Source organism: Eublepharis macularius, chromosome 14 (genome assembly GCF_028583425.1).
Source record: "Eublepharis macularius isolate TG4126 chromosome 14, MPM_Emac_v1.0, whole genome shotgun sequence".
Lineage (NCBI taxonomy): Eukaryota > Metazoa > Chordata > Lepidosauria > Squamata > Eublepharidae > Eublepharis > Eublepharis macularius.
This window is the reverse complement of record NC_072803.1, coordinates 30,673,420-30,688,313: the sequence shown is the minus strand read 5'-3', so window position 1 is coordinate 30,688,313 and position 14,894 is coordinate 30,673,420. Positions and strand designations below refer to the sequence as shown.

The window sequence follows — 14,894 nt, the reverse complement described above, 5'->3', positions numbered from 1 at the left end:
TCAGAGCAAGGAATTTTTTTTGTCTCTTCAAACCTTTGATCACTTTGTGAAAATGAATGGCAGTTGGTTCAGAAACTGTATTTGCGTAGTTTCAGGTGGGTAGCTGTGTTGGTCTGTAGTAGATGAACAAGGTTTGGTCCAGTAGCACCCTAAGACCAAACAAGAGTTTCCAGGATGTAAGTTTTTGAGAGTCAGTCTCCCTTTTCAGATAAGGTCTCTGTATCTGACAAAGGGAGCTTGACTCTCAAAAGCTTATACCCTGGAAACTCTTGTTGGTCTTTAAGGTGCTACTGGACCTGAACCTTGTATATGCGTAATTAAGGTTTCATTTAAGTACATCCTAAGTTAGAGTTAACTTCTAAATCCTCTGTTAAGTTAAAAGGGTACGGCAGTTTAGGATTGTATTTTTGGGAATATTGATGAAAGGAGCTTTAACTCTTGAAAGTTCATAGCTTGGAAATCTAGTTGGTCTTTAAGGTGCTACTGGACCCAAATCTTGCTCTTCTACTACAGACCAACATGGCTACCCACCTGAAACTAGGATTGTACTGTAACTCTGTCAGCATCTATTGCTTGCTGGAGTTAAATGGAACCTCTTACGCCGATCTCCGTTCCTCCATTTTATTTCACCAAAAAATCCTGTAAAGCAGATTATGTTGAGAGTGGCCCAGGATCGCCCAGTGAGCTGTATAATTGAATGAGGATTTGATCCCTGATTTTCCAGTCACAGTCCTACAGTCTAGCCACATACACAAATACACCAGCTCACATAATGCCTTGCTGATCTTTCATAATTAGTCATTTCCTACACAGTTTCTAATTTTGAACAGTTGAGCAAAGAGCCTATCCACACAGAAGGCACATTCAAGGAACAATGCCCATGGGATTCGGATAAACTGTGCCATCTAGTGTTACTCTGTGTTCAGAACTGTAGTTGCAAATTAATGGGAGAGAAGGGTTGTTTTCTATGAGGACTCAGGGCAGGATGTACTCTGGCTCCTGGCATCAACCCATGGATTAGGGGGAGAGGGGGGATTTTATTTATTCACAAGACAGAACCTTTATTGGCATAACCGTAACAGTGTCGAGATTTTATTTATTTATAGACTGCCTCTATCACTGCAACTCAAGCGGAGATGTGGAGTGTGTGTGTGTGTCACCACTGACATCACTTCTGGGTACAGGATCACTACAATTCTATGGTCAAACTATGAGCTACCATTGTCACGTCCAGGTAGTATCCAGAAATGATGTGCCAGCCACTAGGCTGAGCTTTTTTTCTCTTTCTTCCCCACTGCTGCTCAGAACAGCAGTGGGCAATGGATTAACTCCCCAGGAGCTTGCCTGCCATAAGCAGGCAAATGGGAAGTCTACCATTGGTACTAGGAGTAAGTGTGGAAGGAAAATGTGGCAGTAGCCATGTTCTAGGAGGATTAGCCATTGGTCGACACATGGCAATGGCAGAAATGCTGAGATGAGGTCATGGAATCCAGTCGACAGCCTCTCCTACCCATAATGGATAGGGAGGCTGCCAGGAAGAGAAGAGCAGTCCCTTCCCTGTCAAAGAGGCCATAGCTCAGTAAACGTGCACACAAATTCTATAGACTAAATGCTTTTAAAAAATATAGCAGCCATGTGTATGGATGAAGGGTGGAATCTATATATGCAAGAATTGGACCCTACATGAACAAGGTCACAGGAGGCAACTCTGGCTGGGACAGCTTGGAAGGAAAATGGGATGCAGTGGGAGGCTGGAGATGTGGGCTTGATTCTTGCCTGTGGGAAATACTGAGGTGATTTCTGTAAGACAAATCATGCCCTTTGGCCTACAGTAATTTTAGATGGAGAAAGAGAGAGTGTGGGGGCTTTAATTCCAGAGAGCTACACCCTTGCTGCGTAGCTGCAGTAACAGGCAAAAGAAACTCCTTATGGGACCTCTATAGTTTCCTCAGGGCCTAGCTTTTCTCTCTGCCCAGTCACATGCATGGAGCCAGGCAAAGAGACCACTATGAAGGCAACCTAGATGGTATCTCATAGCTCAGTAGAACATCATCGGCTATGCATTCAAGAGTCCCGGGTCTGATCCCTTGTTATAGGCTCCAAGGAAAAAGAGCTGGGAAGAGCTATGACCACCACACCTGAGACCACGTACTATTCTAACCAAAGCATCCCAAATCCCTTTCATTTTGGCCCAACTCCTTCAATCCTGTCTGACTTTGTCCATCACTGTTCCTGCTGCATTTCCATCAAGCAGTACTCAAAAGCACACGGAAGGGGGAGGAAACTTTATACTCTATTACAAAATTTCCTTCCCTTTTGGAGGGTCACCAAAGCCAGAGACAGATTCATCTCAAGAAGTGTCATTAAGACTTATTCTCATTTAGACTGCCTTTTGGCCAACAATAAACTCTGACAAGCCAATTTTATTTTATAACATTTTCTACTGTACGGCACAGCATTGTTAGCCAACCAAGTTCCCAGCATCACTAGACAGAAATAACCTCCTGCATCATCAGCTGCTAGAACTTAAACATCTGTATCGATAAGGGTCCTTAGCACTGATTCTGTGAGGTCAGTATTCCTGCAATGTCCCTTTATGACCAGTGTAAGGACATTCTAGAATAAGCGAAAATTCTAGCAGAGTTGACCAGAGACAAGGAAACAACTCAAGGGACTGTGTCAACGGAAGATCTAGTAAGTTTTCTGAAAAAGGGTTTAGGAAAGGTTAATGAGACAACATCAGTGGACACCTGAATCCCATAGATAATCAAGATTATGTCATCTTACCTGGGTGTATTTGGGCAACTCTCTATAGTAAAATGAAACTTTTTAAGAAATACCATTATTGGCTATATGGCCCTAGATAATGGGGAATCTAATGGGGCCCTGCCCTCTTCCTTGAATTTCCAGCTTGTATTATTTTTAAAGAGGTAAGCCCCTAGTCTTACCATTTAAGACGTCATATGGGAAAACTGGTAGGCACTATTTTCCACAGCTGGTCAAAGAAATCTGCTTTGGGTATCCTGATGAGAGTCTCTTGGCCAAGGCTCCCATTACTATTTTTATTAACATTTTAATTTTACTAACATTATCAAGTATTTTGAAGCACACTAGACTATTTATATTTGATTTTAACTGTTTTTCACTGGTTTACAATGCCCCTTCCATTGCTACCCTCCTCATCAGAAAAAAATCTGGATTTAAATACAGGAGGAAAGTTTGAAATATGGCTCCAGCTCATTTTTCTTTAAAATTGTTAATAAATTTCAGAATTTTTAAAATAATAATCTAAAGCTATTTGATTTGTGTGTTTAGAATATCCATGCCTCCCCTAGATATATTTTAATCAAGGCAGCTAACCTAACAAAATAAAAAGCTAAAATTCATCACAACTAAAACAGATAAAATTATGTCAAAAATAAAATCAGACAGTAACACATTTTAATAACAGTGCAAAGTTGGATTTTTAAAAAGACCTAACAGCAACATTAAAAAGGTCTTACTGGACCCTGTCTTTCAGAATAGCAATTTTAGGCACTGAGCGACCAGAAGGGAGGGTGGGAGCTTTTCCTTTAGGGTATCATGTTCCAGAATCTGGGTGCCACACCTGAAAAGGCCCTGATTGTGGGCCCCAAAAATCTAATGACATTCAATACAGGCATGTAGAACAGGGCCCTGCAGAAGATCCTTACACTACAGGTAGATCCATACGGATGAGAAGATACTTCAGTTTCCCAGGCCTATGACAGTCAGAACTTAAAAACTCATCCCTGGGCCCAGCACTTTGGAAAGCAAATGGGCAATTCATATAGACAATATAATAGTGAATATACACAGGAAAACATGAAGGTGCCTTACACTGAATCAGACCATCAGACTATCAAGGCCAGTATCCTGGCTAGCTCACACCTGGCTTATCCAGAAATGGCACTGAATCCAGGCGTGTTCCTAGACTGCAAAACCCCATCCAGCATGGATAATGCAACCCTATTCAGAATAGAATGTACTTTAAATCCTAGATCTGCTGTATCTAGGGTTATCAATCTCCAGGAGGTGGCTGGAGATCTTCCGGAATTACCACTGATCTCCAGGTGACAAAGATCAGTTCCCCTGGAGAAAATGGCTGCCTTGGAAGGTGGACTCTATGGCATTATATGCAGAAGTGGTCACTTCCCTCCCCAAACCCCACCCTCCCCAGGCTCCACCCCGAAAATCTCCAGGAATTTCCCTATCCAGAGCTGGCAACCCTACACTACAGCTACAGGTTTGTTACAGTGATACATCAGTGGCAACTGTGGACTTTCATGGCTTTCTGGCGTATATTGATGACACCGTACTACAAACTTGTCTATGGCCTTCTCCCGGTGATTGCATGCCATGTTAAATAACATGGGAGTCAGGAATATACTCTGAGGACTCTATACGCCAGTGAGCATAGGACAGAACACCACCTTCTAAGACATGCTGGTCTGGGATGATCACTGCTAAACACTACCACCCACCCCTCCATCCTCACTAGATATTCTGGAAGAATAACAACAAAGAATTCTGAAATTTCTTAGTGGTTGCGAAGATGACCTGGAACCATATTGATTAACCCTCTCTTTGAAGTGATATTACAGCTAGTTCTGACAAAGGAAGAAAAGCAACTGCAGTGTCTGCAGCAGCTACTGAGGAGGATTAACCCTTAGGCTGTTGCTCCCGAACTTCAGTTTAAGCCCAGGTGACAGACAGAAACTGCACATGGTGAGATGCATATAAGAAAAAGGCTGGGAATCCGAGCCCATACCTGGCACACAGAGGGGCCCAAGTTCATTCCCTAGCATGGCCAGTCAAAAGGATCTCAGATAGCCCGGGTTGGCTGTTCTCCGATGGAGATCAAAGAGAGCTTGAAAATCTCAGCTGACCAAAGGATTTCTATGAGAGGATTTTCCCCTCCTACTGTAGTCCAAGCTGCCCCCCCCCACGCATGCTGCTTCTGGGGGATAGGGGTCCCCCAGGAACAGAATGAGAAGGAAGATGGGTGTCTGCCAAGGGAGGCAGGGAGGGAGAAAACAGCCTATGATTGATAGTATCCAATCTTTTGAAACTAACTTTCAAGTCATAATTAGGACTGGGCCAGTTAATGGGTATCATTAAGATCTTGACTAAGCTATGCTAATACCATGTTCCTTCTCCTTGGGTTGACACTTGCCAAATTTAGAACCAACCCCTGCAGTTTCTGTATCTGTTTGATCTGCTGCAATTTGCAGGTCATATTTTACTCTACAAAAAGCATCCCTGCATATTAAGTATCTGTGAATCAAAGTATTCTTGACCCACTAGATCCAGAGGAGTTAGCTGTGTTAGTCTGTAGTAGCAAACTCGAAAAGAGTCCAGTAGCACCTTTAAGACTAACCAACTTTACTGTAGCATAAGCTTTCGAGAACCACAGTTCTCTTCGTCAGATGCAACACAGCTAACTCCTCTGGATCTATGACCATGGAAATCACCGCATTCAGCTGAATGGAAAGGAAATCCATCAACCTCATGAAGCAACTGGCACAAATACAAACAGACATCATCTTCCTTTCTAAATGCAAAAAACTGGACATTCTACCCAAGGGACTGTGTGTGAAGAACCCACTTAAATCCACTTACTGCACAGACTACAGTGAGAAACTATGCAACACCTTATCCAGGAAACTCTTAATTCACCTCATTGGACTGATGTACAGCAAGCAACAAAGGATCAAGCAAGAGATCTCTGAACTAGACTCTTCCATGAAAAACAATCCCTCATGCATCTGATGGAGAGAAATGTGATTCTCGAAAGCTTATGCTACAGTAAAGTTGGTTAGTCTTAAAGGTGCTACTGGACTTTTTTTGATTTTGACCCACTAGGTTCTCCTTGATTACAGCGGAGGGGGTTGTTCGGCACGGCAAGAGATTATGAACTGCTACCTGTAGAAGGTCCAAAGCCATGCCAAGAGACTGCCCCATTGATGATGCTATAAACATGTCAGAGCACGAGAAACTGACCCATCCAGATAGGCAACTTAAAGAATAATTCATGGACATAATGCTGTATTAATCAACTTGTTTGATTGAGCAACGTCTGCTAAAGGCCTCTTTTAAAGACTGAAAAATCAAAAAGAGTCGAGTAGCACCTTTAAGACTAACCAATTTTATTGTAGCATAAGCTTTCGAGAATCAAGTTCTCTTCGTCAGATGCATGGTTTCTGTACCATGCATCTGACAAAGAGAACTTGATTCTCGAAAGCTTATGCTACAATAAAATTGGTTAGTCTTAAAGGTGCTACTGGACTCTTTTTGATTTTGCTACCACAGACTAACACGGCTAACTCCTCTGCATCTATGACCTTTTAAAGACTGAATTTGCCTATCTGTAAACAAAGACGACTATGTGCATGGGGTGGAGAAAATGGATATAAAGAGCTTTCTCACCTTCTCTCCTATTAGAACTCAGGAACCCCTGCTCAAGTTCATGGGCATCAGGTTTAGCACAGAGACAGGGAAGAGCTTTATTGTCAATGAGTAATTAAATTGTACTGTTGGAGGACCTAGTTGTGCCTCCGGAGCATAGATGGCTTTAAAGGTCTGTCACTGGCTATTTGCCATGTTGCTTGAAGGGAACGTCTATATTCAGAGGCAACGTTGGGGGAAGGCCTTGGCCTTTATGCCCTGTTGTTGGCTCTGCAGAGAAACGAGGGGCTACAGTGTGAAAGAGGATGCTGCTCTGGATAGGTCCAGCAGAGCTTTTCTTATAAGACCAGGGCTTTTTTTCAGCTGGAACGTGGTGGGACGGAGTTCGGGCACCTCTTGAAAATGGTCACATGGTCGGTGGCCCCGGCCCCTGATCTCCAGACAGAGGGGAGTTGAGATTGCCCTCCGCACCAGCGGCGTGGAGGGCAATCTAAACTCCCCTCTGTCTGGAGATCAGGGGGCGGGGCCACCAGCCATGTGACCATTTTCGCCAAGGGCAATTTAAACTTTAAAAAACTTCCCCTTTGTTCCAGCTGACCCAAAGTGATGTCATTGTGTGGTACTGAGTTCCACCACTGGGTTCCACCACCTCTTTTCCCAGAAAAAAAGCCCTGTATAAGACCATGTTGGGACTAGAGTTGCTACCCTCTCCTGGAATTACACAACTGATCACCAAACTACAGCAGAGCTCAGTTCCCCAGGAGGAAATGGTAGCTTTGGAGGGTGGACTCTGGGGCATTCCTGTTCCTCCCCTCCTCCAACGCCAGCTTGGAGCGCAGTGAACCTGGCAGCCGAGAATGATGCTCCAGGCTTCACTCACTCATTTTCTCCAGGGGAACCGATCTCTGTCGCCTGAAGATCAGTTGCAATTCCAGGAGATCTCCAGCCGCCACCTGGAGGTTGGCAACCCTAAGTCAGCACAGGCAAGCCTGGCCCAGCGCCAGGGAGGAGGAGAAAAGAAGCTGCAGAGGGAGGGGGAAAGAGGGAGGAAAAGCGGGGAGGCGGAGCTGCGGCAGCCGCCGACGGATAAGAGTAGGCGGGGAGAGTGGGCGGGATTGCGGCCGCCGGGAAGAGACGGCGGCCGCGCGGGGGAGCAGTTGCAGGCCGGGGGCTGCGGTACGCGCCGGGCCCGGAGGCGTGGTGGAAGGCGCTTCCTTTCCTTCGACCGCCCCCCCCCCCCCGTCCGGTCCTTTGCACCGGCCCAGCAAACCCCGGTGGGGCTGGCGAGGAGGCCCGAGCTTGGCGAGGAGGTGCAGGCCGGGCCGGGGCCGGCGACGCGTCTCATTGCCGCGGGAAAACCAACCCCGGGGTGGGGGGAGGCGCTTCCTGGCCCGGCTGCGGGTGGCTCCGGGGGACGGGACGGGACTCTCACCCCCCCCCCGGCCTCCCACCTGACTGCGGGCGGAGCATTGCAAAGGGCAGGCGCGTCCCCCCCCCCCCCGGCTTTCGTTTCCAAGCCCAGTTGCGCCTTAAGAGACCCGCTAGACGGAGCCCCTTAACGGGGCTTTTGGGAAATGCTTCGTGTTTGGTGGGGCTGCTGCGTGGGTCGGTGTGATCCTTTTGAAAGCAGCGCCGCCCGCTCGCCAGTAGTTTCGGCGGGCCGCCGTGCTGGTCTGCTGCCGGACTTGAGTGCAGGGGCGCCTTAGAGACCAACCAGGGTTTCCCAGGGTTTGAGCTTTGGCGGGTCAGCGCTCCCTTCCGCAGGTGCAGTCGGGCGACTCTGCTCGGTCTTCTGTCGACTCTCCCTTCAGGCTGCTTTATGACTGTTTTCTCCCGCCCCCCCCCCGCCTCTTTGTGACAGGCCGCCACCCCACCGTCACCCTGGCGCTGCGTTGCTTGGACGGCGTGTTCCTCTCCCCCACGGAGAATGACTTTGTCAACAAGATCGTGGAGGAATTGGACCACTTTCTGCTTCAGAACCAGCTGGAGAAGTAAGCGCTTGGCCAGGCGATGGGCACAGGGGGAGGATGCATTTGTCCCTCCCCCCCCCTTTGTAGGGTAGTCCGAAGGATGGTTGGCCGATGTAACAGCAGCTTTTGGGAGGGGAAGAGTCAAAGGGAGAAATCCTGGGCACATCTTGACTTTTCATACTAACTCCATAAACATGTAGAAAGCGTTCTAGTGGCTATCCAGTAGTTTCAGGGGGGAAAATGAGATGGTACCGTGTTGCGTGTATTTGAACATTTGACATGCTGTTTGCATCACCGACGCTGCTAGTGTGAGTCTCTTTTTGCCTAATGGGTGCAAACATATTGTTGAAATGGGCATTCTTTTTCCAAGAGCCAGACTACAAGTTGTATCAATTATATCGAAAGTGCCCACCTCTAAGCCAGAGTCTGACTGTTGGGAATTGTGAGGTTCCAAAGCCAGGCAGGAGATCATAAGCAAAGATGGGAAAGGAGCCCCTGCCCACCTTTTCACTACTCATCTGCTATGTTTATCTTTGCTTATTTTACTACTACTTATTTATCAGTATCTCAGCTGTTCCTTGATCTCGATCCTTTGGTGCTAAGGAAGAATAATTAAGAAAGAGACAGAGAGAGAGGATTTGGAAAGGGTCGTAGCATCGGGAAGTTGGACCCCTGGCCAACCATCTCCAGAATTCTCAATAGTTGGGCCTTGGCTTGTGCATGGCCATTTTTGTTACAGTGGACATAACACACAGCCAGACTCGACTATGCATGAGTTGTCTTGATTTTGGTGGCATTCAGGTATTGGTTGTTTAGGGTAGATTGCAGGCATAGCAGCCTACATTTTACTGCATTCATTCTGTGTTCATTACTGTTTGGTTTTGTTGAATTTTAGTAGCATTTAGTGAAACTGGGTTTTTAAAGAGATGTTTTTGCTGTTCTTTTTATTTTCCTGCCAGTGTATGTATATTTTCAGAACTATTTGTTGTTGTATTTTTATAGTTGATGGAAGTTTTTGTTACTTGATAACTGCCTTGGGAGTCGCTAGCTGGAGAGCACGGGTTGTGGAGAGCAGAAGTGAGGCAGGTTACAACTACAGACAGGTCTGCATCAGTAGTAGCACCTCATTTTTTGGAATGCCCTTCCCCTTGAAGCTCACGTGGCACCTACCTGTCTTTTAAGCTCCAAGCCAAACCATTTCATTTTACCTAGGCTTTGAGCTAAGGGTTTAAAAAAATCTTTTAAGTTGTTTTATGGTCTTGTTGTAGCCCCAGGACTATTTTATGGGCATCTTTTAGGCTGTTTAGTGTGTGTGGGGGGGGGGGTTCCCTCCTATTTTTATGTCTCTGGCTTTTTATCCTGCTAACTTTTGTTGTTTTTATGGTATTGCTTTATTTGTGAGTGTCCTTGAGCAGGTCTTTGAAGAGGCAGCATATGAATTCTCCAAATAAATGAATGATACAAGAAATAGAGTAAGTTTTGGTGCTAACCCAAGCGGAACTTGTGATTTTATTGCGTGATGCTAACTGGCTGATTCTTTCTTTTTTTTGCTCCAGAGTCCTCTTGTTTCCTCCCTTGTCCAGTCGCCTCAGGTACTTGATCCACAGAACTGTGGATGATGTTGACCTCCTGAGTAGCTTTTCTGTTGGGGAAGGATGGAGAAGGAGGACCGTGGTCTGTCACTCTGCGATAAGGTTGGAGTTCCACACTTAACAGCTCTTTACAGCACCTTGAGATGGATTGTAGGCAAGCATGCAGGGAAGACAGTGCCCTGCCAGTCTGGATAATTTCAGCAACAACAACAAAAAAAAGCTACTCAAAGGTGGCCAGCTCTACAATCTCTGGTTCTGTCATTTTCATAGAGGCTGTGGAATTTGCAACAGTTATACTTTTCTTACCAGATTCTAACTTTGTAGTCCTCAGCGTTTTCTGCGCCAAGGTTCATTTTTAACCTGAAAGCCTAAAATGGGCAGAGGATTCTAAAAGTCTTACCATTGCCCTTGGCTGCTACCAGATGGGTGCGTGAAATGCACAGCAGCAGCAGAAAGTAACATGATGGTAGGCAGGAGCAGCATTCGCATCTTACTCCACATGCCCCTCTGCATATCTTCCCATTGTGTCTGTACATATCTGCAGCTGCAGTGGGAGTTTGTCTAAGGGCCTCCTGTGACCTGGAAATGTCTCTTCCTCTTCACTTTCCCTTTCTGGTCCAAAGTGCACTTTAACCCTAGAGTGTGGCTCTGAAGAGAAACGGGAAAGTCCTTTAAAAGGCTAAAGCTGTCCCACGCAATTTTGAAAGCAGAGCCTAGCTCCTTGCTCCAAGCAGTGGTTATGGCTCACAGTTCCCCCTTTAAACCAGAGAAAGGCAGGTTTTGTCAGTCTCTGAATTAAAAGGGAAAGCCCTGGGAATGCCATGAGTTAGGCTTGGAATGAGCATGTCATGTGGACATTTCCCTTAAATCTGCAGGCTTCCCATGTTCTGTGCAAGGAAAAGTCCCTGTATGGAAGCAGCCCTTTTCTCAGGCTCACATTACATGTCATGGAAAACCATAATTTAATTAAACAAGCTGTGGTTAGTATGATTGTTTTGAATGCAGGCCATCTCACTATTGATAGTTATGGTCTGTCAAGCCAAGGCCTGAAGTTTGTTATTAAACATAATTAACTTTATAGTCTTGGATGATGTCTGAATGCAGAAGTCCTGGTTTAATCTTGATTTCGTTCTGACTTCTTTTTTGGCCATAACTTCCAGGACTACAGAGAGAAGGTACCAAAACCAGCATTTGCCATTGATTTGAAATAAGGATTTGAATGATGGTGGTTTGAATCCTGGTTCAATAAACCATGGTTTCACATGGTGAAAATAAACCATGGTTTCACATGGTGCCTGAACTTACTTGATCCTCTCTGTAATTTCTCCCCTTTTCTTCCCACTGTCTTAATTTTTTTAAAGGGAAAAAAGTTATGATGGTGCCACTGAAATGCTCTACCTTAGTTGGTAGTTAGATCCTGTGTTAGAATATGAAATGTCTCTTACTTTTCCGTGGAGAGGCACCATGTGAAACTTGCCACTTGAAAACTATTTTTCTCTCTTGCATAGGGAAGTCCCACTATTGACATGTTTTAGACAGTGCCTCTCCTTGCGAAACTGAAGTGGTACAGTCCTCTGGAAAAGACTGTACCACCTCAACTTGACATGTGCAAGTCAGCTGGGGGCGGGGAGAAGAGAAATACTGAATAAGTGAGTTAACTGGAAAATAAAAGCAGAAACAGGAATTATTGACTTAATAATTAATGACGTATAATGTAGGCTTTTTATTTTACTCTCTCTCTAGCTTTTCAGAGCATGATTCCATAGCCATGTTGCTCAATATTACAAGGTTGCTTAAAGCTGAAAACCATTTCACACTTGGGAATAAGGCAGTGGGGTCTTGTTTCCAAGTAAACATTTGTATGATCAGGCTACACGTACATATATTAATAAGTATATGTCTTCATCTTTTTGCACCTGTTGCCAGAAAGTGCACGGCGTTCACCTGGGAATTTGCACATTGCTCATGCATGCGCTTTTATTTCTTCCGGCTAGGCTGCCGGATGACCCGGATGATCAAGGTGGCTCCTGCAGCAGCGCCTCAAACTCAAGTCACCCTCCCCACTCAAGAAGCAGAGGATGCAGATCCAGAGGTGGGCCACGTCGCATGGAAGCACAGGCCAATGGCTCTCAGGCTCGTCGAGGGAATGGCAGGGGCAGGAGGCAGCCCCGGAGGAAGCCAGATAGAGCTTTGTATGTTCCCAAGGCAATGCGCAAGAAGCCTGAGGATTTGGGAAAGGAAGGCCCTGAAGTGTTTGGAGCAGAGTCTCAAGACTTTGGGTTGAATGAGGACAGAACATCAAATGCAGTCTATGGCTGTGAAGGAGTTGCAGACACCAGTATGTTTCCTAGTGACGTTTGCCCTGACGTGGAATATCCAGAAGCTCAAAACCCCAGTGAGATTTCTATGAATAATTTGGAATCTGGTAGTAAAATTTCTGAAGACCCTGTAGGGTATCTGGGTTCTCCTGCATTGGAAGATCTGTCAGAACAGGAAGACCTAAGCAAAATGAAGCCCATCACCTTGGTACTGGAGAGCCGCCCAAACACGGTCCTTTCAGAAAACCAGAGTTCAGATGGTCTTGATTCTGTGGTATCAGAGACTGTTGAAACCTCAGCCTTACTGGAAGAAGCAAAGGTCAGGAATGTTGATGCTGCGCTTCTGAAAGAAAATGGACAGCTGCTGTCAGTAGAAGACCAGAACAGAAGTGCTCCGGATGGTATTGTGTTGGAGTTGAGCAAAAATCTGCCATCCCTGGAAAAGTGTGAAAAGGACTGTCGGGATTCTGCTAAGTCAGAAACCGGCATGTCCCCATCCCCTCTCGAAGACCATGACCGCGAGGGACAGATTACAAGTGACCTCTCGTTGAATCATGCTGATGATCTGTTACTCTTGGAAAACAAGAATGATCTTACATGTGCTGGTGGAGTGGAGTGGAGTGCACTACCCTTGTTGAAAGACAGCACTGCGGTTGCCGGTGCATCTCTACACGATCCAGAAGTGTCAGTGCAGGAGACCCAGGGCAGGAATTGCATTGATGTATCGCTGTTGGAATGTAGCCAAACTGAACCCCGTGAAGTCACCCAAGATCAAAATACCACTTGTGCCTCTCTTTTGGGTCAGGCGTCGGCTGGGTCTCCAGTTTTGGGACAGAGTAAAAAGTTATCTGTATTAGACCCTGAGGCCCTACCCTTTATAAATACCTCTGTATACTATAGTGGCAAAACCAGTCTGGTACTTGAAGACCAGGAGAGAGAGGGTGTCGTCCTGGAGGGTAATAAGTTGCCTGTGCTGGAACTGTCTGCAGGAGACAGAAGTGTGGGAACCTCTGCAGTGGATGGAAAGGACAGTTTTTTCGAAGAAGACTGTAGTGCTGAACTCCTGCAAGAGGTAATGGCTGAACTTTCTTCAGAGCCTTTTTAGCCCTGATCACTGGGAAGTTCTGCATGGCTCGTATAAAAGTGACAGTTCATAGATATGTTTTTGGGGACTTGTTGAGTCGCTGATGATACATTCCTCTTGTCTGCAGAAGGTGCACCTAAGCTGGAAGCCAAATATGACCACCCTCTTGGGTGGGGAGTAGGATAGAGGCGGCTCCTGCCTCCTGCTCTCCCATTTAGTCCTCCCACAGAAGTTGATGGCTCCAACTGGTTCATGTGAGAAATACTTGCAGGGGTTGTAATTGGGAGTTCTGTTGAAGAGGAAGCAAAACTTTTCCTTGTTCTCTGAGACAGATGTCGGTCTTCCTCCCAATAATTTTCAAGCCATCTTTTATTTGCTTTGTAAAAAGGCACTCAAGTTGTGATTATGCAAATATGTGTATTTATTTCAATCAGTGGGTTAAAATGGGTTGGCAAACTTGGCCTCCCTGATAGTTAAAATAGGGGAAAGAAATGCCCAGTCCAGCAACATATTGGAGAGAAAATCCTGTGTGAATCAGCCTGTAGAACTAAGGACCGATCTTTACTATTGGCAGAATTGGATTGTACTAGCTGTTCTAGACTACATCACCTGAGGCTTTACTTCTGTGTGTGTGTGTGTGTGTACGCGCACGTACGTACGTACGTACCTGCACCTAGAAGTGGTGCATTTCAAGATGTATGATTTTACCGATTGTAGTATGATCTACAGTCACAGGCACGTAGAGAATGGAGTGAAATTGTTTTTTGTTGTCTCAGAGGGTCAGACAAGAAACAACGGGTTAAAATCAAAGCAAAACTGTTTCCAGCTAAACATTAGGAAGAACTTATTAGAGTGGTTCCTCAGTGAAACAGGCTTCCTTGTGTGCGTGCACATGCGCACGTGCATGCGCGCACGCGTGTGTGTGTCAGAGAGCGAGGAGGGGGAGGGCATGAAGGAATTAGCTGGTGCAAGGCCCTTTCTTATATGCCGAGGGTGATGCTGATTGTCACTGGGTAAGTGGGAAGGGGAAGAAAGTGATGAATTTCCTGCATTGCACAGGGGGTTGGACTCGATGACCTTTGGGATGCCTTCTAAATGTCACTGGGTATGGCTCTTGTAGTTTTTTGTCTCCTGGATTTTTCTGTCCAGACAGGAAAATGGTTACAATGATTACAAGAGCACAGTATCAAACATGTGGATATAGCCTGTATGCAAAGGAATGTTTCTTCTGTAGGCAATATTTCCTTCTGCTGCAAATCTTTCTCTTCCAGATCAGAAATTATTTGACCATAAAGGACATCAGCATTGAGAAAATCCAGTTTGATTACTCCAGCTATGGGGAGGCACAGATCAATGAGGGAGACTTTGGACATGTACTTGAGATCTATGACTTTTCACCTTTACTAAAGACTGAGCACCTTTTGGAGGCCTTCGCGGAGTTCCAGTAAGAAGCCTGCTTCTTGTTTGCTTAAGGTTGGCCCAAGACAGTTTGGTACCTTGGGCA

The 14,894-nt window shown here is 45.7% G+C and overlaps 1 protein-coding gene across 1 annotated transcript in view; it reads left to right on the top strand.

Moving 5' to 3' along the window:
• Positions 1–14,894, top strand: part of R3HCC1 (R3H domain and coiled-coil containing 1) — a 28,406-nt gene that overhangs the window by 6,369 nt on the left and 7,143 nt on the right. The window contains exons 2-6 of the mRNA XM_054998068.1: positions 7,518–7,602; positions 8,288–8,417; positions 9,953–10,090; positions 11,983–13,378; positions 14,662–14,834. Coding sequence (XP_054854043.1) covers positions 7,518–7,602; positions 8,288–8,417; positions 9,953–10,090; positions 11,983–13,378; positions 14,662–14,834 — 1,922 coding nt within the window. The remainder of the gene's footprint in view (positions 1–7,517; positions 7,603–8,287; positions 8,418–9,952; positions 10,091–11,982; positions 13,379–14,661; positions 14,835–14,894) is intronic.